Below are 21,335 nucleotides of genomic sequence, written 5' to 3'. Positions count from 1 at the left end.
GGAGAGTCCAAGGCCTAAGTGTGTTTGGGGGGGCGGGGAGGGATGCCACATGGAATCATACTGGTCATAGACTATTCCCTATGTCCTGGAGCCTGTTCCCCACCTCAGTTCCATTGAACAAAGAGATGAGCCTCCAAACAAGTAAGCCTAGCCCAGACTGTTGACAAAAAAAAATTTATTTCCCTTTGAAATAAAATGTACAACCTAAAGAGCACAGGGCCTAAGGCAGGAGGGGGGGGTGACACCAGAGAGCCCGTTTCAGGATAGGAATCTGTGCCTCTGACCCCTCTACCTGGCACCTTTGCCAAAGAGGAAGTCTTAAGTCAGCAATTTTAGAAAAGGGGAGATACGTGCTGTGCCAGGGCTTTTTCTGGAGGTCACCCTTTAGGTACAGAACACCACTTCCACAGGGAGAAGCAGGACGGCAGAGCCCTCGGAAATCATACAGCCCCCTTACCCCACTGCACCCCGACTTCATCCACACGGACGTAGGGAGGCACAGCTAGGGAAGGGCACACGCCAAATCAGAGGTGAAGTCAGGGCTAGGACACCTGGGCAAACTTAGCAAGGGCCTGTGGTCACAGGCCTGAGTGTGCAGAGCAGGTGATTAGCACGAGTCAAGTGAATGACCCACGGGGAGAAATGGCTGTGGTTTTCTGGTAGCAGCCACTGCTCCGTGGTCCCTGACCTCAGCGAGAGGTGGCTATGTAAAGGCCAAGAACCGGATGGTGGTTACGAACCTCAGGACTTTTTTTAGCACCAGATGGTGGAGCTCTCCTGCCAGCTCAGCTTCTTGGGGCTTCTCAGGTACAAGTGGTGTTACTTGAAGGCCTACTGTGCCTACACATGGAGTTGGGGAAAGAAGCAGCTAGCAGGGCTGGGTGAAACCTTGTCCCGGGCCCTTTCTCCTCCTTCCCCTCTCCCCTAGCTTCAGTAGGGCTCAGAGAGGACACAGAGGGTGAGGGAAGGCCAGAGTAGTATCTTGTTCCTAGTTTCTGGACAGTGGGCCTCCTCCCCAGCAGGAGAGAAGGGTTTAGAACCGTTTTTCCTCAGGCTGGGAAGTAATGAGCAGCTCCTTGTTCCCGAAGTCCCACCACGCTGTCATGTGGAACGCCATGTTTGTCAGGACGACCGTGTACTCCAGGATGGCAAAAATCGTGTATACTGCAGCGAGGACACAAGGAACAGGTCCTGATCAGCTTCCTTCTCTACCCTCCAGGGGCCTCTCGCTAGATTACCACCACCACCGCATCACTACACAGAGTCTGGAACACAATGGCAGGCAGCCCCCAAGACCACTGCCCTATCACACATGACACAGGAAGCATCATAGCTGTCCCAGAGTCACTATGACCACCCAGGAATCCTCGTCTGGTCTCACCTCCAGCCTCACAGTACATGTTGTGCCGAAAGTAGACAGCCAGAGCCGTGAAGAAGGAGACGAAATTGATGATGAAGAGCCGCTGTTTCCAGTTGTAGGACTTGCGGTCCTAAGGGATGAGTTCTGTGATCATTCTGCAGCTTGTTAGATGTGTGTGGACAGTCTCCCCTCTTGGCCCCAATTCCTGGGCTGAGTCTTAACCATCCTTGGTCATGGAAGGGGACACAGGCATAGGCAGCAGGAATGATGGGCATTTCATAGCCCTGCATTTGGGGGTGTAAGGAGGCCAATGAGGCAGTGGGTCCCTCCCATTTCAGGAGGACAGAGTAAGTTACTTGGAGTTATCTACCAACCCAACACCTCCAGATACTGTGGGGAGAAGAGAAGTGGTGGTGGGGAGAGACTGGAATGATTACAGACCACAGACCAGGACTCAGTGCTCCTAACCTGCTACAGCCTAGGTGCTGCCCTGCCCTCTACTCCCAGATGGAGCCTCCATCTCGTCTAGAAATGTTCTCCAGTTCCTCACACTACCCAAACAACCCCAGATTCTGACCCATCACCCTCCCCGTCCCCAAGTCCAGCCGTAGCCCCAGTCCACCACAGAACTCCAGTTCCCACCTCATCGTTACCCGCATCCTGAGGACGAGTGTCCTTGATTGTCCTCTGGGCCGCCTGGAGCCCCACTAGGGGTAAACCGTACCTCTTGACTTACTGTGTGCTTCTTGGTCAGCCGCCAGAGGATGCAGGTTAGGAGCATGTGACTGAGGGATGAGGCGATGAACACAATGAAAGCATTTTCATGGATGGCTGGAGGGAGAGAGGGGGTTGGGAGCACGGGCTGCAGGGAGCACCCAAAGCCCCACGTCGGGAGATCCCGGGCAGGGAGGGGGCAAGGACACCCCTTCCCCGAACCCTTCCCCGCTCCTCCTTCCCCTGTCTGGACACCCACTGAAGTCCTCAGAAGAGGAGACGTAGGTGAGCACTAGCAGTGCGAGGTTCTCCACGACATTGAGGCCGAAGTTGAGGCGGCAAAGCGGGCGGTAGCCGGGACACGGGGAGGCGCAGCTGAGGTAGTGGTTCCAGTAGGCGAAGGCCACCAAGAAGCGGGGCGCCGAGTGCAGACCGATGCAGAAGCGCCACACGTAGCGCTGGGGCACCTCTCCGCCAATGGCCGAGCTCACCGACGGCAGGTAATTGGGCACCTAGAGAGTTGTGACCCATCTGGGCGCTGACCCCCTGATGCCCCGCCCACCTTGAGATCTTTCTCTTCCGATGATCACCTTGACACTCAGAAGGTTCTGCTCCACTCCCCTCCTTCCAGGAAGTCCTCCTTCAGGGCCTCGCAGCTCTCCAGGGAGACCTCCCCTTCCAGGTCCCAGACCCTCCTGTGCCTGGTTCTGACTCCCCAGCCAACCTGGGGTTCGTGTGGGTGCAAAGCGGGATCGTCTCCATCTCCCTACAGATGGCTGGGAAAGCTACAGCCAGGTTCAGGTGTTCTCTGAGCCCACAGCACAGGGCTGTGACCTGGATAAGGAACTATGGAAGGGTCCATGAGCCCAGCATCCCAGATTCAGTCCCAAGGACGGAAACATCTGAGCCTCCTAGGGACAGAGCTGGACTCACTTCCCAACGAGCCTTTCCTGACTGCTTTCAGTTCACTCGTTCTTCTGGTCAGGGGTAGCAAGGCGATAGAGGGTGCTGGGAGATCCCAAGGGAGCTGGGCCAGAAGAATACCCCCATTCTGATCATACTGAAGAAAGTGGGTGTTCCTAACCTGGTGCAGTCTAAGAAAATGACCCTGTTCTTATGTATATCTCTCATCCATTTTTCTCAAAGCCTGGAATTCCTCATTTCTTGAGGAACTGGAATGTCATTTTTTAAAGCTGAGGAAGGAGGAGATAATATCACACAACTGCAAGGACTGGTGTGTTGTTTATATGAGACAGTGAGAGAATGCAGGGTAGGTAAACAGTAGTTTTGATGGGAACAGGAAGACCCTGAATGGGAGGAGGATCTCTTAGACTCCAGTGCCTAGAGCAGTGCACCTCAAACTTTAATATGCACACAACTCATCTGGGATTGTGTGAGAATGCAGAAGGTCTGGAATCTGAAAATCTGCATTTCTAAAGGATTCCATGACTATGGAAGTTACCAGTCTGTTGCCCACACTCTCTGTGGACTCTTTTAGACCTTCAACAAGAGCCAGAGCAGTACCAGAGCCCAGAAACCCAGAGAGGGAATGACCCTGCTGTGACAACAGCAGGACCAGTCTTCAGAGATGGAGTTCTGGAAGATCCCTTCCTGTCCGCCAGTGGGGATGCTGAATGGACCTCAGAGTGGCTAGGAAGGCAGGTAATGATGGAGGCAGCTCAGGAGGCTGGGGAGGGCCTGGGGCGGGACCAGCCAGAGCCTTCTCAAGCCTTCACAGAAAAGGAGATGGATTCCCACCCCCCCCCCCCCCCCCCAGCACTGCCAGAGGCAGCTGAGTACAGAGCTTTCAGAGAGAGGATGATGCTCTCAAGGTACAACTTGAGATACCAAAGCTCAAGATCAGTCTGATATTCAGTGATGAGGCAGCTTGGAGGCAATGGGTGTGCATCTCAGCTCTGCCTTTCTTAGCTGGGTGACCTTGAGCAAGTCACTTTACCTCTCTGAGCTTTAACTTCCTCATTGGCAAAATAGGGATATCACCTGCCTTGCAGGTTGACGGTGAATACTAAATATAATGTATGCAAGGCACCTGCAGTGAGTATAAGCAATGGTTTTCAGAAGATAAACTTTCCTGAAAAGCCTGCAAAAAAGGCTGTGATCTATGTGTCTACTGACCATGGGAAGGCCAGCTTCTGAGTGACAGGTGGGAGTCATATCTGAACTGGACACTTCTGAGACCTCCAAGCCTCTTCACTTGACTTTCCTGCTTCTCTGGGTAGGCCCCCTGTGTAGGGTTAGTGGGAGTGTTGTCTTTACTTCCTAGAATATTCATTCTGAAAACTCCTGCCCCACCCTCAGCTACTTTAAGGAGAACTGTACCAACATCTAAGGCTTGGCTGGGAAAGCCCAGAGCACTCAAGGACCCAGAGCCCTGACTGATGCCGGGAAACAGGTAAAGGGTAGAGAAGACACAGAGTTTGGGGGGATGCCTCAGGAGGATTAGAGAATTAGGGCCCTGTGGCTACTCGTCCCATCCTCGCAAGCTCCTCTCAGGTTAGGGGTGGGAACAGCATTCAAAGAGTAAGAACTGCCTCCTTCATCGACTCACTCAAACTCTCTCTCTCTCTCTCTCTCTCTCTCTCTCTCTCACACACACACACACACACACACACAATCAGGTATAGATACTCATATTCACCCCTGCCATCCCAAGTACTAACATTCCCCACTCACCAACAATGCCAGCAACAAGCAACATAGGAGCTATCAGAGCCCAGATATACAGTACCCAAATCCCCCTCCCCAAAAAGCCCAGAGCTAAGGGTACTGAGAGGTGTGAGCATGATTCCTTTCCCCAAGAGTAGAAACACTTTGGCCTGGAGGACATGACTCAGTGGATCTATGGCAGGGTAGCAGATTAGAAATTCACATGGTATAAAGGGAGGGGGTCCAAAAACTTCCTTATCATAGCATCTCATGCTTCCTTAACATAGCATCTCATGTTTCACCATTAGAGATTCATTCTTTTGGCCTCAGATAAAAGTCCCCTGATTTTTATGGATGACTTTTCTTTATTTCCTACCACCCATCCTCTTCCCCATCCCTTGCCAACTGGATAAAAACTCCTATTCCTATGACAACGCAGAGTATTAAGCACTAGATGTTCACAGCTCCCGTTCCTATCAGAACCACCTGCTCCTCTTCTCTGAACTCCATCCCCTCTTCTCTAATCTCACAGTCCCCATCTCAGCTCTGGAAAATCCTCTACCATGAACTAAACCCCTGTACCCTGCACTTGCCCTGCTGCCCTTGAATCTGTTCTGCACGCAGGAGCCAGATGGTCTTCTAAACCTCAAATCTGATCATGTCCCTTTCCTGCTTAAAATCTTTCCAAAGCTCCCCATTGTACCCTGGATAAAACCAAAGTTGTCAACCTGGCATTCATGAAAATCCTTCTTCACCCCCACAGCAACAATTCCCACCCACGCCACCCCCACTGGACCCTCACTTCCCTCCCCCTGCCACCCCGACCCTCACTCCAGGAAGGAAGTCTCTGATTTCTGAGCTGGGTGAAGAGCTTCTTTTGAACCCACCATCTCTGTGCTCCTTTTATCACAGAAGGAATCTCCTCTCACAGTGCTGGGAATGTCTGTGCCTAAGTCTGTCTCTTGCAGGAATAAGATGCTAAGGGCAAGTCCATGTTCAACTCCATGCCCCTGATACAGAACCTGCGTCCCTCTGGGCCCTCAGGAAAGGCTTGGTGAACTGCTCTTAGAAGCAGGGGCTCCTTCTAGGTTTCCAGCTGGCAGAGCTCTGAGGATACAGGTTGTGGGGCCTGAGACTGCCAGAGGAGAAACCAAGCTAGAAGAACCCAGAGCAGGGCTGGGGTCTTCTCAGGTCAGGCCTCTGGTCTGGGCTGAAGCCACTCGTTACTTCTCCTCACTCCTGGCCTCATCTTAGCCCATAGTCCTGGCTTCCTTTCCAGTCTCGTCTTTCTTCAGCTCTCTTCTCCCTCTCGAGGTTTCTTCCTGCCTATTCCCTTTCTCTTCCCTTCCCCCTCCTCCCCTTCTGCCACCTTGCACCCTCTACAATCCTCTCCTACTCTTGGAGGACTGTGACTCTACTTTCCTCAACTCTCTCTCCCCAAAACACACCCCCAACCCCCCCACCCCCACCCCCATCCTTTTATCCCCCTCCCCTCTCACCCTCTGCCTTCTCTCTGACTCTGACATTCTACCCTTATCGCCATCTCTTGAACTGGCCCTGACCCAGGCGCTGGGGAGCCTGGCACTCACCCCACAGTCAGTGGCCACTGTGTACTCAAAGTGGAACACCAGAGACCAGATGATGCAGAAGAAGAAGCCGAACACAGGGAAAGTGATGACCCATGAGACCATGGCTTTGAAGCGGAGCCGGAACACGGGCCCATCGGGGTCCAAGGGCTGGGAGGCCGCAGAGAACATCCTGTAGGGAGTGGTGCTCAGGCAGAGTAACAGACACAACTTGGGGCCTGGTGGGGACACCTGGGCCTAGGAGGGTGGGGCATTTTCTACAGCCAGGTCCTCAGAGGGCAGGGAAGAGGCAGAGTAGAAAGAGTAGGAAGGGCATAAGGGAAAAAGAAAAGTGCAGAAGAGGAGGTACAAGGCGGAAGGGACAGGACAGTAGAGAGAGGCAGGGTCAGCTCATAGGAATCCCCTTGGTACACTGGTCTTGTAGGTTCACCTCTGGAAGAGTCTGGAGAATCAAGGCTCCCAGTGGCCTGGACATGGGAGTTCTGATGGCCTGTCATTCCCATGACCCTCATAACCACTCAGGAAAAGGGTCAGAGGACAAAGAATTATTATTCCCAAATCAGAGAAGGGAAGACCAAGGCCCAGAACTATGCAAGGATCAAACATTAGGACTAAGGCCTCTTGCCACCTGACAGCTTAAGTCTCCAAGCAAGGCCTTCTTCAGGCCAAGTAACCCAGACAAAGGACCCTTGGATCCGAGTGGCCCAAGCTCTCCTACTGACCCTGTCTGACCACATTCCTGCTCTTCACCCAAGTTCAACTAGGAACAATGGGAGGGCCCAGAACCTATTCAATGGGACCACAGGCTATCAGCCATCCCACCCCCAGGCTCAGAATGATCCAAGCCTCAGGCCAGCAGTACCCTGACCCCCAAGATACCAGGGTCCCTCTGGTGGCCCAGAGTTCTATCTCCTTCCTCTCTGAGAAGACCATGTCACCCAATTCCAGGTTTTCAGAAACCTGAGGGTCATGGGATTCTTCTTTGCTCAGGTTGAGCCTGCTGTGCTGGGCCAGACCCAGGAAACAGAGACCCAGACTGAGGGGGTGGGTTTTTTCTGCTCTCTTCTCCCCCGGACAGAGAATGCCCTCCCCCACTCCCCTTGACCATCATGACCCTTCAAGCTGGGCTTCCTTCTGAGAGGCAGATGGAGATGGCTTTGGATTAAAAAGCCTAGAACCAAATCTCCCCATGGGAACCAGACTTCCCTCCATTAAGGGAACCCCAGTTCACACTAGTCCAGCTCAGTTTCAGGGAACTGGGGTGGGGGTAGGCGCACGAAGCGACACTCACACTGGGTGCTGAAGGATCCGGGGCTTGGGTTGAGGGCTCTAGCCAGACTGAGACTGCTGTAAGACTTCAGGGTCCCACCCCCAGTTCCCTAGGGCCTGCCTCCCGCCCACAGTGCCCAGATCTCCACGCCTGCTGAAGCACACAGCCTTCCCAGGACCAACAAGGCCATGTCATAAATCCCAGAACACTCTGCAAAGGTAAGAAGTGATAGTGGCCAAGGTCAGCCCACAGCCGATTCCTTTGCCAGAGATGGGGGTGGGGACTTTTCTGAGGGTTGGGTCCAGAGATGTAAGCAGGTTTCTGGGAAGGGAAAGGGAGAAAGCAGAATGGGATTTAGCCCCTTTGTGTTGAAGCAGGACTGAATATGTCTGCTGGGCCCCATCAGAGAGCTAACTAATCTTAAACAATAGATTCAGGGTCCAAAAGGGATCTGGATGGGGCTGAACATGAGGTGTCAGTGTCCAGCCTGCACCTGTGCAGAAACAGCTAGTGGCAGGGCAGACTGCATTCACAGAGGTCTAACCTCCAGTAGCAGGAATAGAACAGTCCTGTTTTGGGCTGTACTGCCCAGGCCATAGGAAGTCCTGTGCCCAGATCAGGGCCTCGAAGAGAACAGTGATCAACTGGGCCAAGCCCAGGAGCATATGTCTTGTAAGGATTGCCTGACGGACTTGGAACCATGCTACCTAAGGAGAGAAAACTCAAGGGACCCTGCATTACTTCCCATCTCTGCAGGGCTATCTGGAAGCCAGGTGGAAAAAGTAGCTCTGAGGGTCTCAAAGTAGAGCCAGAGCTAGGACAGACACCCACCAGAAAGAGAGGGTGTGCTCACTGTAAGAAAGAGCTTGCTAATTGTTTGTTACTAAGTCTCCTTGGAATCGGCTGCCTGGAAAGGAGAGAAGCACCCCCATCACTGGGGACGTGTAAGCAGAGGCAAAATCATCTCATTACAGACTAAAGATACTTCTTTAGTATCTGGGTGAGAAATCCAGATCATATATGAAAATCTCCACGTGGATCCATCACAGTACTCCCAGGGAGTAGGGACAAAATACTCCTGGGGTCCCAAGGCCTAGTCCTGCCCAAGAGAGGCCAAGTACCCTTCCAGCAGCTACCTATGCCTTAGCTCCCCAAGGAGTATGCTGAGAATGGGTTATAAGTATGCTGAGGTTATTGATCCCATTATCCCTTGGAGCCCGCCACAAGGGCCAGAGCAAAGAGCCTATTCCGTCTAACTCCATATGCCATACAAATATTATAATTTTCTGTATGGACTATGACTGCATTATATCATGCCATCCTTTTCCCAGGGCAATGGGCTGCTGTGTGACGGTGTGGGAGGCAGGTGTCCTATCCATTTGTTCAACAAATACTTTCTGATTCAGACGCAGTGCCCACCCTCAAGGAGCTCACAGCCTAGTAGGAAAGAGAGACACACATAGTGTGACAGGACTGTATAAGAGAACACCAGTTGTATGAGCACTCAGAGGAAGGAGTGATTAAGCTTGCCCCATGGAGGCTAGAGAACCCTATCTGAAAGAGAAGACACCTGAGAAGGGTTTTGAAGATGAAGAGGAGTTGGCCAAGGTAAAGGAATATTGGATGCATTATCTAAGGTGAGAACCAGGTCAGGAGAGGCTGTTGGATGGATCCTTTCTGATCCTCTGCTTCAGATCAACTGCTCATCCCTTTTTCTTCCAGTCCTGTTCTTTCTGATGGCTCCGAGTTCTAAGTCTCACCAGACTGGCTGCCAACTCAAGGCCCACATCCACCCACGGACAAATCAAGAAGAAAAACTTCAAGTCATATGAACAAATGAAGTGGGCCCTCACGCCTGCCAGTCAGATCCCAGTCGTGGCTGTATCCCATATTCTCGAGCAGATGCTCTTTATATGAAGGTGGGAAATTCAGCTATTTGGGGGCCTTCTGAGCTCTCTATGAGGCTAGTCCAGGGGTTCATGTCCTCTTTCCCACTTAAAGACCCTTGGCTAACTTTCTTTCCTACCCTGTCTTCCAACTTGACAATCTCCTTTTCCTCTTCCTCCTTCTGCTCCTCATGCTTCACATTTCCCAAACCATCTTCCCATCTCCTCTACCTGGAGTTCTACACTAACCCTGAGAAGGAAGAGAACAGGAATTCTCAACCCTGTTTTAGACATGAGGAAAGTGAGGCTGTCCCTGAGTCTCAAGTAATAAGAATCAGCGGATGAACTAGGAAGATAATAAAGGTTCACAGAGTCTTACCCCATTTACTCTAATAATCTACAGAGAAAGAACTCACATCTTTCTTCCTAGCTCAACATCCCATATCCCTATCCAAGAGGGTATATGGCCACCTAGGGAACCTCAGAGGTCATGGGACTTACCCCAGAAAACAAATGTACACACATATAATCAGGTCTCCAGTCAGACAGGCACAGATATAGTCTCTCTCACACACAGACCCCAATCAAAGCCATTATAGTCATGTCCCTCAAAGTACACACACACACTTACATAATCATATTCCCATGGAGACAGGCACAGCCCACAACAGGGCACACTAAGAAGCCCCAATTGCCCTCTAGCCCAGTCTTATTCTCTACCCTCCAGAAAACCCTGGGGCTGCTGAATCTGCCCCTCTGTGAAGTAAGGATTGGGTTCCGGATTCTGAAGCTGCCCAACTTTAGGGACCCTGACCCCCAATGACCTCCATGAAAGGTGGAGGGAGACTAGTCCTTGGGACCTCCATTTGCAGGCACCGCCCCCCCCCCCCCCCCAGCAGCCCAGTAACGTGTGATGGCTAAGTCTGTTACAAGAGATTCAGGATTCAAAACAAACCTGATTAGGCCTGAATACAAGGTATCAATGCCCGCCCCCGCCCCTCAACAAACCCTACCCCACAGTGTGTGGCCGTAGTCTCCTTGAAGTGGAAGAGCAGGGACCAGAGGACGCAGAAGAGGAAGGCGACAAGTGGACAGCAGACTGTGACCAGGGCCACCAGGGTGAAGCGGAGCCGGACCAGGGTCCCATCCCGGTCCAGCGGCAGTGGGACCTGGTACATCTTGTCAGACCTGGGGATGGAGTGGTGTGCTGTCAGGGCCCAAGGTAGTGAGGCTGGTACTCAGCGGGGAAGCCAGCCCTTGTGCTCGGTCCTCAGCTTAGCTGTGGGGTGGGGGGAATCTGAGAGGGAAGCCACGGAGCCCCTAAGCTTAAGCAGCTACTGCCCAGGACAAGGAAGATGGACTCAGACTCCCACGAGTACATTCACCCTCCATTTCAGAGGAAAGAATGAACCAAATCTATGCCAAGATGAAGCTTGAGTAAGTCGGGAAAACTTCTCATCCCCATGCCTGGCTTGACAGAAGCTGGTTGAACTAGTCTCTCTTGTTTCAGGAACCAATCCTAAAACGTCCCAGTGGTCAGAATGGCCCATCTCCTCCCCCAGACCTTGCAGCCTCCATGTGTCAGGGCCTCCCGTCAGCTCTCTCTGCCTCATCCATCGGCTCAGGGCCTTTCTGCACCTTCAGTCCCTTCCCGGGCTCTGTGGGCTCTGTGTGCCTGCACCGCAGTCCACAGTGGCAAGGACTCCATGGAAGCCAGCAGAACACCAACCCCCTGCCTGTCCCCACCCGCTTGCCTCACGTGTTTTGAGACTGAAAGGCTTTGCAGCATCAGGCCTGGTGCTAGCCTAGGCTTGCTATTTGCTGAAGAGAGCTGCCTGGTCAGCTTCTGGAGGCTTCCCAGTCCCCAGGGGCCTGTCCACTCTCCTCCAGGAACCAGGTGAGGTCTGAGGTCTGCCCACCTCCAATGAGATGAGGATATCTAGGGTCAGGCCTTATACTACCAGCCAAGTATACACCAGCAATCCTAGTCCAGCCCCAACCCCAGGGCATAGAAGAGGACATTGAGGCCAAGAGACTGGCAGGACCCTGCTCAGGGCCACACAGCAAATAGAAGGAAGAGCTAGCAGAGAGGAGACATGGCGCTCAACATCACACACTGCACTCTGGCCTTCCTTGACCCCCTCCTCCCTGGGCCAGAGTTCTGGGCAGAAGGGTCAGGTTAGCAGGGGGAAGAGAAGGGGAAACTGTCCCTAGGAGGAAAAAAGCTAAAAAAACAAGTCCTATATAGATGAGTTAGCCCTGTTCCCATTTTAAAGACAGAGAAACCAAGACACAGAGAGAGGAAGGTCCTTTCTCAAAACCACATGCTGAGCCTGAGGGAAAGCCGTCCTCAGAACTTACGCATCCAGTTGCCAAACTATGGCTGACTCAGATACACAAAGAGCCCGCCCTTCTGGACTCCAGGGCCTGGCCTGGAGTTCAAGCCCCAGCTCTGCCTGGCCCCGCCCTCAGGAAGAACCCTGACCTCCTGGAGGCCAGCCTCCTCCTGGAATCCGGAAAATGCCAGGTGGATATGCCTCTCATCCATCTTCCTCCACCCACCTCTCTGCCAGGCTGTCAGGCAGCCTGCCCCAACTGCTCAAGCTCTAGTACTTCCGGAGGGCCAGACACTTGCCAGAGAGTGGTGGAAGTGGCTCTGGTGGCCCTCCCAATCAAGCACATTCTGACATTGTTTGGATCATCCCCAAAGGCCTTCCCCACCCAGCCCAAATCCAGATTCTGTGGTTGTAATTGTACGAGTGCCCCTTTCCAACATCCCTTCCTGAAGTGAGCTGCTCTGGATCACTCAGGAATCACTGGGACCCCCAAACTGAAGAGCAGATCCTCAGGGAATGAATAGGCAGTGCCTAAGGCAGTGGAAGATAAGGTTTCAGGAATAGTCTGTTCCACTTCCTGGAGGGATACCTAACCTCCCTTTTAGCTGTGTGACCTTGGGCAAGTCACCTAACCACTCGGGGCCTGTGATCTGGATTACTAAAAAGTCCCTACCAACTGGGTCATTCTACTCTCCCAGGCCTCAGGATAGGGAGCTCACTATCTGAAGGGCAGCTGTTCAGCCCCAGTCAACTCTGTCTTCTACACAGGTACCACTTCATTGAAAACTGTTTTCTCAGCAATATCCCTAGTTTATTTCCAGAGATCCTCAAACACCTTTTCAGGCTCCAGTCCAAAATCTACATTTATTGGATGAATACTAGGCACCCTGCTCAGCACTAGATATACATTGTTTCTTTCAATCCTCACTAGATAACTCTACGAGGTAGACACTATAGCCTGTATATTTCCATTTTACAGAAGAAGAAAGTGAGGCTCAAGGAGGTTAACACTCGCTCAAGGTCATAGGCTAATGACTGGCAGAGCTGGGATTTGAAACTCATCTATGGGGTTGCAAAGCCCCCCGCACCTCCCTCCTGGTAGAATCTGGACCAGGAGTCGCTGCGGAGTGAAGCGGGGAGAGCTCACTCTGGCACATCGGCACATCGGCACATCGGGCCCAGGTCGGGGAGCAGAGGGGAAAGGGGTCAGCTCAGCCAGCCAGAAGAGGAGAGCAGCGGTTCCTGGGCAGGCTGCGGGACCCCCACAGCCTGTGGCCCGGCCCTGCGGAAGCCAGACCGCGTGACCGAGCTCCCCCAAGTGGGGCTGCCGGGCAGCCCCAAACACCAATCCCCATACTCACCCAGGGTGCGGCGGCGAAGAGGCCGCGCCGGCGCAGGCCGGGAGCCGGGAGCACCCGGGGGAAACCCAGCCCCTGCCCGGGGGGCGAGCGGCGGGGGGCGGGGCGGAGCGGGAACGGCGGGGGCGGGGCCGGCGCGCTCGAGGCGGAACTTTGCAAGGAAACTGCGCCCAATTGCTCTGCTGGCCCCTCCCCGCTTCTGCGGCCCAGGACCCAGAGCGGTCCCCCTTAATCTGGCGTCCCTTCATGCCATGCCGATCCAGTCCTGGTCTGCCCCACTAATTCCGGCTGCGTGGGGGCAGCCGGAAGAGCCCCGGACAACTGGGTTTGACACGTTGGATAAGCCACCTTGTCACCTTACCTCTCAGCAGCGTTCCATCACCTGTTGAAAGAACATACAGTTAATTCAGGACGGCCCCGAATTCTCTCATTTCCTGACCCCGGTGTCTATCCACCTCCCACCCCAATCTAGAAGAATTATCCAGCTTCGCCCTTTTAAAACACTAAAGCAGTTTGGCCCCAGCCTCGGCGCCCCTCCCCTAAACTTTACTCCCCAGAACCCAATCGGGGCATTTCAGCAAAGGGAAGAGCATATAACAAGGAGTGAGATCCCGTGGGGCCCACCCCCGAAACTCTGGGCCGGAGCTATTCCTGCCCTTGATCAGGAGAGGGCGCCTGGTCACATCTGTCGTAAGACAGCCGATCTCCTTCCCTCGCCCAGTCCTGGGTCTCTGTTCACCGTGAGGGCTGATCTCCAGAAACCAGCCCCCAGTCAGGCTTCCTTCCCCATATTGACGGACCCTTCAGAGGGACTCGTGGCTACATTTATAAAGACCATCCTACCTCAACAGGGAAAAAGGATGAAGGGGCCGGCAATCCTCCTCTAGTTACAATGTGGGGTTATCTGAGCACATGCAGCAGGTGCAGGACGCCTGAGGTAGACACTGTTTCCATCACATTGTTCCCACTTAAGTCCACACATTTTGAGCACTTCCTGTGTCCCAGGCACTCTTCTACATTTTATGTGTTATCCCATTTAATCCTCATAAAAGCCCTATGCAGTAGATACTATTAATATCTCCATTTCACCAAGGGAAAACAGAGAAGCCAAGTTACCTACTCACGTAACTAGCAAGTGTCAGGACCAGGATTCAGTCTAGCACCTAAGGGCATTCCCTTAATCACTATATACTGTTAATCCCACAAGGTAGCTATCATAATCACTTTGTAGAAGGGGAAACAGAGGCCCAGGTTTGATTAACTTGCCAGAGCCCTTTTGTGTACATTCAGTCTTGTTCATTTACTCAGTCTAGGCCCTCTCTGTGCAGGCCCTGAGCTGGGCAGTGGTGGGGGACCCAGAGATATCCTGCTCACTCCTGGGGGCTTCAATCTACAAGGAAGGTGTCTTATTAAAAACTACTTTTCTTGACTTGAGTTCTCCCCAACCCTGTCCTTTAAGGTCCCAGGGCAAGCGAGCAATTAGTAAAACTTTACTGAAAGAACGACTCCTATTTAATTTTGAAAAGGATTTAGGTTTTCTTCCTTGGGGCTTCCTGTCACCCTCCTTGTCTAGCTCCAACCCACACGTGCCTGCTCCTGGCCCTTGCTTTCTGTCTTAACCCCTTATCCATTCTTTTGGCTCTAAGTACTATTCCCTGGGACTGGGTCCTTTCTCCCTGCCTCTAGACTACCTCTAATGCCTGAAACTTGAGGCACTCTAATTGGCCTTTAATTATCTGGTGATTTGGGCAATTCCCCATCATACAGTCCTGAGTCTCAGTTTCCTCATCTGTAAAATGGTTTTAGGAATATCCACATTATAGGGTTGTTGTAAGAATTAGATAATATACATGCCAGGTATGTGGAAGGTACTTAATATACCACGTTAACTACAGCTAGATGTGTCAGCTACAGCCGGAACTTGTCCTGATGGAGCCTTTTCTGAATTGTCTGACCTCAGCAGTCACTGATCCTCTCTGAATCTGTTTCTTCCATTGTCAGTTTGAAAGACTGACTCCTACTTGATTTATATGAGGAAAAGTGGAAGAAAAAGATAAGTTCTTACTATGTGCCAGGGATTTCATATGCATTCTCTTAGTTGATATTCTTAATAATCTGGTGAGCTAAGTTTGATGAAAGCCATTTTACAGAGAAAGAATTTGAACAAGCATCTAAGCAGCTAGTCCGACCCTTACTCAGAAGGCACCCAGAGTTTGCTGAACTGGCATCTGTCCATTGTCCAAACAGCTGCTGCTGTTGTTGAAGCTTTCCACTGTCTCCTGACCTCCCGGTTGGTTTGCCTGGTGCCTAGACACACCCCAAGGAGACCTGTGCCTGAAACACCACCACCATCTTTAAGGCCTTAGCCATGATCACCGCTCCAATCCCCTTTGCACATACGCATACCAGATATTCCAAGCTGTCTGAGAATTTGTTTTCAGGGTTGTTCCAGGAGCATGGGGTGGTGCAGAGGTGGGGGGTGGGGGTGCAGAACAGGCGAAGTGAAGGTGGGATGTAGTTGTTGAGGAATGCTCCCTGTAGATCTCCTTCACTACCCTCCCACCTCTCCACTATCTTCCCCTTTACAGTCACATTGGTTCTTTTAATGACAGAGAGCTGATCACATCTGGCCCCTGCAGCAAATTAGTAAATCCTCACTGCTTTGGGGGCTTCCCAGGTGGCACTAGTAGTAAAGAACCTGCCTGCCAATGCAGGAGACGTAAGAGATGCAGGTTCAATCCTTGGGTCTGGAAGATCCCCTGGAGGAAGGCATGGCAACCCCCTCCAGTATTCTTGCCCAGAGAATCCCATGGACAGAGAAGCCTAGTGGGGTCTATAGGGTCACAAAGAGTGGGACACAACTGAAGTGACTCAGCATGCACATACACATGCCCTTTAGGATCTAGGGCAAACTCCTTAGTGCAATATTCAACATCTTTCATAATCTGGTCATCCTCTGTTCCAGCACCCACGTATTTTAACTATACTCACCTCTTACATGGAGCTCTGCTTAACTTTCTCCTTATCTCTCCCTATCCCCATGATCTGCCCATCTCCCACTCCACAGGCAGTCTCTGATAGCTTTCCATCACACCCTTATTAGGGCTCTGACCACGATAAAGCAAAATAATTTGCTGCCTATTCCCTCCATCTTCTTGGGAGCTCATTTAAGGACAGAACCTCCACCTGTTTCATTTATTTCTGAATCTCTCAGCTCAGTTCAGGACAGGCATACAGTAGGAGCCCAGAAAACATTTGCTGGATTGATTTAATTGAACTGGATTTTGAAGGATGGGCAGAATTTAGATATGTCAAGAAGAGATTTAGGAACTGCAAGAAAGGCTGAAGAATGACTGCTGGGGATAGAGGGTGGAGGCAGAGGGGGCATGGCTTGGAGATAGGTGAAGTAGCAGAGACAGAGGCAGTGTGAAAGCATCTGGCCACATCAGGCCAAACTCTGCCCTGCCTCCTGGGCAACCCCAGGAAAGTCTTCCTGGGTTGAAGAGGAGTGTTCTTTGTTCTTAGAAATTTTTTCATGGCAGAGACATCTTTCTTGGATGGCTTTAAACTACTCACTCTAAGCTCACCCATCTTGCTCTAGCTCCACTCTGCCTCAGATAGCAATTACATCTTCATTATTCTGCAGAACATTCTTTAGCTCCTATCACTTCTAAGATGAAGTTCCAGTTTGAACCCATGGATACACTGGGCTCTTTTCTGGTTCCACATCTCTGTTCTCCCTGTTCATCTGGCCTGGAATTCATCTTTTCCTTGTCTCAGCAAAGTCTACCCTTCCTATAAAAGTATTGATTAGCATGACACCTTAGTAAGTGAGAAATGCATGTGGTAACTTCTAAGACTATCACTAAAATAATAGAAAAATAATTTAATTTCCAAACTGATGCAGGAAGAAAAATGAAATAATCCAAGACTGCAAGAAAAGAGATTTAAGTAGACAATAAGCACATGAAAAGAAGGTCAACATCATTAGTCATTAGGGAAATGTATTAAGAAAACCCCACAGTGAGATGTCATTTCACACCCTCTGCTGCTGCTAAGTCGCTTCAGTCATGTCCGACTCTGTGCGACCCCATAGATGGCAGCCCACCAGGCTCCCCCATCCCTGGGATTCTCCAGGCAAGAACACTGGAGTGGGTTGCCATTTCCTTCTCCTTCACACCCTCTAGCACTGCTATAATTTTATTTTAAAAAAGGAAGAAAAAAGAAAATTACAAGTATTGGCAAAGATGTGGACAGATTAAAACCCTCATACATCGCTGGCGGGAATGTAAAATGGTACAGCCACTTGGAAAACAGTTTGGCAGTTCCTTAAGAAGTTAAACATAGAGTTACTAGATGACCCTATAGCAAATTTACTCCTAGGTATAAACACAAGAGAATTAAAAACACATGTTCACAAGAAACTTGTCCAAGAATGTCCATATCAGTATTATTCATAGTGGAATAATCATTATTTATGGTGGAAACAATTCATGAATGCATAAACAAAATATGGTTTATTCATAAAATGGAATATTATCCTACTTATAAAAAGGAATGAAGTACTGATGCATGCTACAACTTGGATGAACCTTGAAAACATTATGCTAAGTGAAAGAAGTCAGACACAAAGGCCATGTATTTTATGATTCCATTTATATGAAATGTCCAGAATAGGCAAATACATTGAGAAAGAAAGTAGATTAGTAAATTGCCAGAAGCTGGGAGGAAAGGGAGATGGGACATTATTGCTAATGGGTCTGGGGTTTCTTTTTGGGATTATTAAAATGTTTTGGAATTATATAGTGGTGGTGTTTGCACAACCTTGCAAATATACTAAAGCCCTCTGAATTGTACACTTAAAATGGGTGAATGCTATATTATGAAAATTAATTATCTCAATTTAATTATTAATTATCTCAATTTAAAAAATCTGGCAAAGAGCTGGGCCTCAGTAAATGGCAGTTATTCTTACCAAAGAAAAAATATTTTTTAAATAGATTTTAAAAAGAAGAGAAACAGAAACAGAACATATGGAGGAAAGAGAAAGCCTAAAATGTTAGATAAAATCAGTAAGTATACCAGTAAATTCATTAAATGCAATTGATTAAATGCTCTAGTTAAAAGTCAAAGATATTCACAAAAGATTTATATATTGATAAATCTAGTTATATCCCATTTATAAACATCACTCTTCCTTATCAAGTTATAGGAAAAGAAAAAGGAAATCAACATTTACTGTATGCTTACTATGTGCCACACAGGGGACCAATCCTTTGCAAATTCTATGATCAGATTTGATATTGTTGTGCCCATTTTACAGACAAGGAAACTGGGATATAGAATAATTAAATAATTTGTGCAGGATCTAAAAAGTAGCAGATCTAGGACGTGAACTTACATCTGTTTGAATCTAACTCTGCTGCTCTTCCCAATATACCGTATAAGAAATGGAAAATCATCTCGCTGGAAGTAAGTCTCTTGCTCTTTCATGATTCTTTAGTCCTTACAGGTCTGTCTCCTCCCTGGAGAGCTGCATAGAGTGAGTTCTCAGGATGTGTGTAAGAGAGACTGGGAGCTCCTAGGATAGAATGGATTTTACTTAGCTTTGTCTCTCTTGGTCAGGGCAGTGTTGAGCAGGGGACATCTCTGAGCTCCTGATACGCAGGACAAAACCTGGCTTAGCAAACTTTTGTGAACATGCGCCAAACTCCTTGGCTTTACAGGGGAAGAAGGAAGATGATGACAATCAAAAGGGGTGTTATCAGAATTAGGCAGAGTAAGAGTATGTGGACCCAGGAAGCCTTGGCCCAGAAAGAAGTCCTTCCTGGGGCAGAAGTCCCTGGGAATGATAAGCCTGTGGGCCACATGCCTACCAGAGTATGTAACAAGAGGTTCTTCTACTTAGAAGTCACCATGGTGATAGGAAATTCATTCTGGAGCATTTCTTGTCCAATATCTCCTCCTCTAGTCTTCCGGTAAGTATACACTACTTAAGAGGCTCAGCTCCTACACACCTGCTAATACTCTGGACTGAAATACTCACCCACATAAGGCATATTTCTGAGCTTCTTGTCTGTGTCAGAGTCCATGTCTTAGAATGAGAATTTCTTAACCTTTTTAAAGAATACAAATAATACCTACTATTTATTGAGGGTACTGGAGTACCTGGTACCATATGCCTTATTTCATTTAATTCTCACAACTCTGTAAGGCAAGTACTGTTATTATCCCCATTTTACAGACAAGGAAACTGAGGTTCAGAAGGGTTAAGAAATTTCCCCAAGTTCATACAGCTAATATATGGTTGGGCTCAGATTTAAAGGCAGGGTTCTCTGACTCAAAAATCCCATACTTAATAAAGTAAAGTAATTCACTCATTTCTGCATCAAACATTTAATGTGCACCTGGCCTCAGGGTCATCAAAATAAGTAAGTAGAGGAGAGGCTTAAACAGAGTTGGGTTTGAGGACTGGAAAGTGAGAAATCAAAGATTCAGGAGGGCAGTAAGGAAGTTGCTGTAACCCTCCAGGGAGACCTAATGACTTTCTGATGCTGAGCACAGGCAAGGGAGGGTGGAGGATAAAGGAGTAATACTTTGATGGAGGAGTCAGGGGAAGGTGTCTGGAGTTGGAAGTTTAGCTTTACTATTTGACCATCCATATATTTACTTTTTTCCTCCTTCAAGCATCTACTGAACAACTACAACTAGGTTTCTTCCACCCATTATCTTATCTTCACAACCACTCCACTTTTTAAGTATCTCTAATCCCTTGCCACCACTGAAAACCCCGTATTTAACTTTATCCATGTTTTGGGTAGAGCTTATTTCAATCTTCTATTAATGTTCCCGGAGGAGGGGGTGGTGAAGTGGTAATCCTAATAGGTTTTGCTTTCTGAGCACAGTATCTGCTATTTTGTGTGGAACGCTTAGTCACTTGGGGCTTCCCTTGTGGCTCAGCTGGTAAAGAATCCACCTGCGATGCAGAATACATGGGTTCGATCCCTGGGTTGGGAAGATCCCCTGGAGAAGGGAAAGGCTACCCACTCCAATATTCCAGCCTGGAGAATTCCATGAACTGTATAGTTCATGGGGTCACAGAGTCAGACTGAGTGACTTTCATCTTTCACTTAGTCACTAGATCTAGTTTCCATTACATGTTCAACTCACCCCTTTGAGATAATCAGACTCCTGCTCTGGGCTAACCCTGGGGGAAAGGAACACCAATTTGAAAATGAAGCTCTAACCTCCAAGAGCCCTGCCCTGAAGATAAGAAAGTAACAGAATACTAAGCAACAAAGCTGTAACAGACGCTTGCCCAAGCATCAGCCCAAGTCTCTGGGAAAGATTGATCCACAAAGGTATCCCAGAGGAGGCGGGAACATTTCAATTAGAACTTCAGGGGTTCCTGAAGTGCAGGTGGGAAAGAAGCCCCAAGAATTGTCATTTGTACCAAACCCTAAGCTGAGCCATTCCCTTAGGGCATCACTAACACTCCCAAAGTCTATTCTACGGATTCAGAGAGGGAGAGGTTATGTTGGGCTGGTATAGGTCAGGAGACAAGAAAGCCAGGTTAGGAGGCCTTGGAGCAGCTGCAGACGAGCTACGCAGATAGACCTCCTAGGCGGGCCCTCCAGCTCCACACGTGGTCTGGCCAGGAAATGAGGGCCGGACGACAGGAGAACTTTCCCATGACCACCCGCGGACTGAGGCAATGGAAGAATAAAACAGTTACCATGCCATCCTGGAGCTTCACTCTGATTGGCCCGAGTCTCAGCAGTCTGGGTGTCTCCGCTCCAAAGAAGGGGGCGGAGCCTCGACATAGCGTCATCACTCTTACCCACCTCCCGCCCGATGTAGCCACTCACCAGCCCACGTCGAGGGGCCCTGTGTGACGTCACTACTCTCTCCCAGCCAACCGCGGCGACGAGGGGCGGCACTCCAGGTCCCTCCTCACCACCCCTCCCCTTTCCTCCCCCTAATCCTTCGGTCCCGCCTCTTCCCCCTCTCCTAGTCTCCCAAAGACAACCCTCACGTTCGGTTTCAAAATACCCATGGTCCAGTGAATAACAGAGCGGATGTAGAGTGGGGGCGGCGTCTGCTAATGCACAGACAGCGAGGGTGGAGCGCTCGCAGCGAGCCTCTGATGGCGGGCGGC

At 50.0% G+C, this 21,335-nt stretch overlaps 1 protein-coding gene across 13 annotated transcripts; it reads right to left on the bottom strand.

Moving 5' to 3' along the window:
* Nucleotides 1–158: 158 nt before the first annotated feature.
* Nucleotides 159–21,037, bottom strand: PGAP2 (post-GPI attachment to proteins 2). 13 transcript variants are annotated; one of them, XM_020891123.2, is made up of 9 exons: nt 20,913–20,976; nt 18,579–18,758; nt 13,539–13,559; nt 10,497–10,671; nt 6,331–6,499; nt 2,334–2,586; nt 2,085–2,191; nt 1,382–1,644; nt 1,077–1,164 (listed from the first exon to the last, which is right to left on the bottom strand). In XM_020891123.2, the coding sequence occupies exons 2-8, from the start codon at nt 18,637–18,639 to the stop codon at nt 1,390–1,392; spliced, it is 1,041 nt and encodes a 346-aa protein (XP_020746782.1). In that variant the 5' UTR covers nt 18,640–18,758; nt 20,913–20,976; the 3' UTR covers nt 1,077–1,164; nt 1,382–1,389. The 13 variants fall into 13 exon arrangements, with proteins under 13 accessions (XP_020746781.1, XP_020746780.1, XP_020746793.1 ...); XM_020891122.2 differs by lacking the exon at nt 18,579–18,758 and having other exon boundaries at nt 159–1,164; nt 1,382–1,490; nt 2,097–2,191; nt 20,913–21,009; XM_020891121.2 differs by lacking the exon at nt 18,579–18,758 and having other exon boundaries at nt 159–1,164; nt 1,382–1,490; nt 20,913–21,007.
* Between the last annotated feature and the right edge of the window lie 298 nt (nt 21,038–21,335).

Source organism: Odocoileus virginianus, chromosome 10, assembly GCF_023699985.2.
Source record: "Odocoileus virginianus isolate 20LAN1187 ecotype Illinois chromosome 10, Ovbor_1.2, whole genome shotgun sequence".
Taxonomy (NCBI): Eukaryota; Metazoa; Chordata; class Mammalia; order Artiodactyla; family Cervidae; genus Odocoileus; species Odocoileus virginianus.
This window is presented reverse-complemented; position numbering and strand designations above follow the sequence as displayed.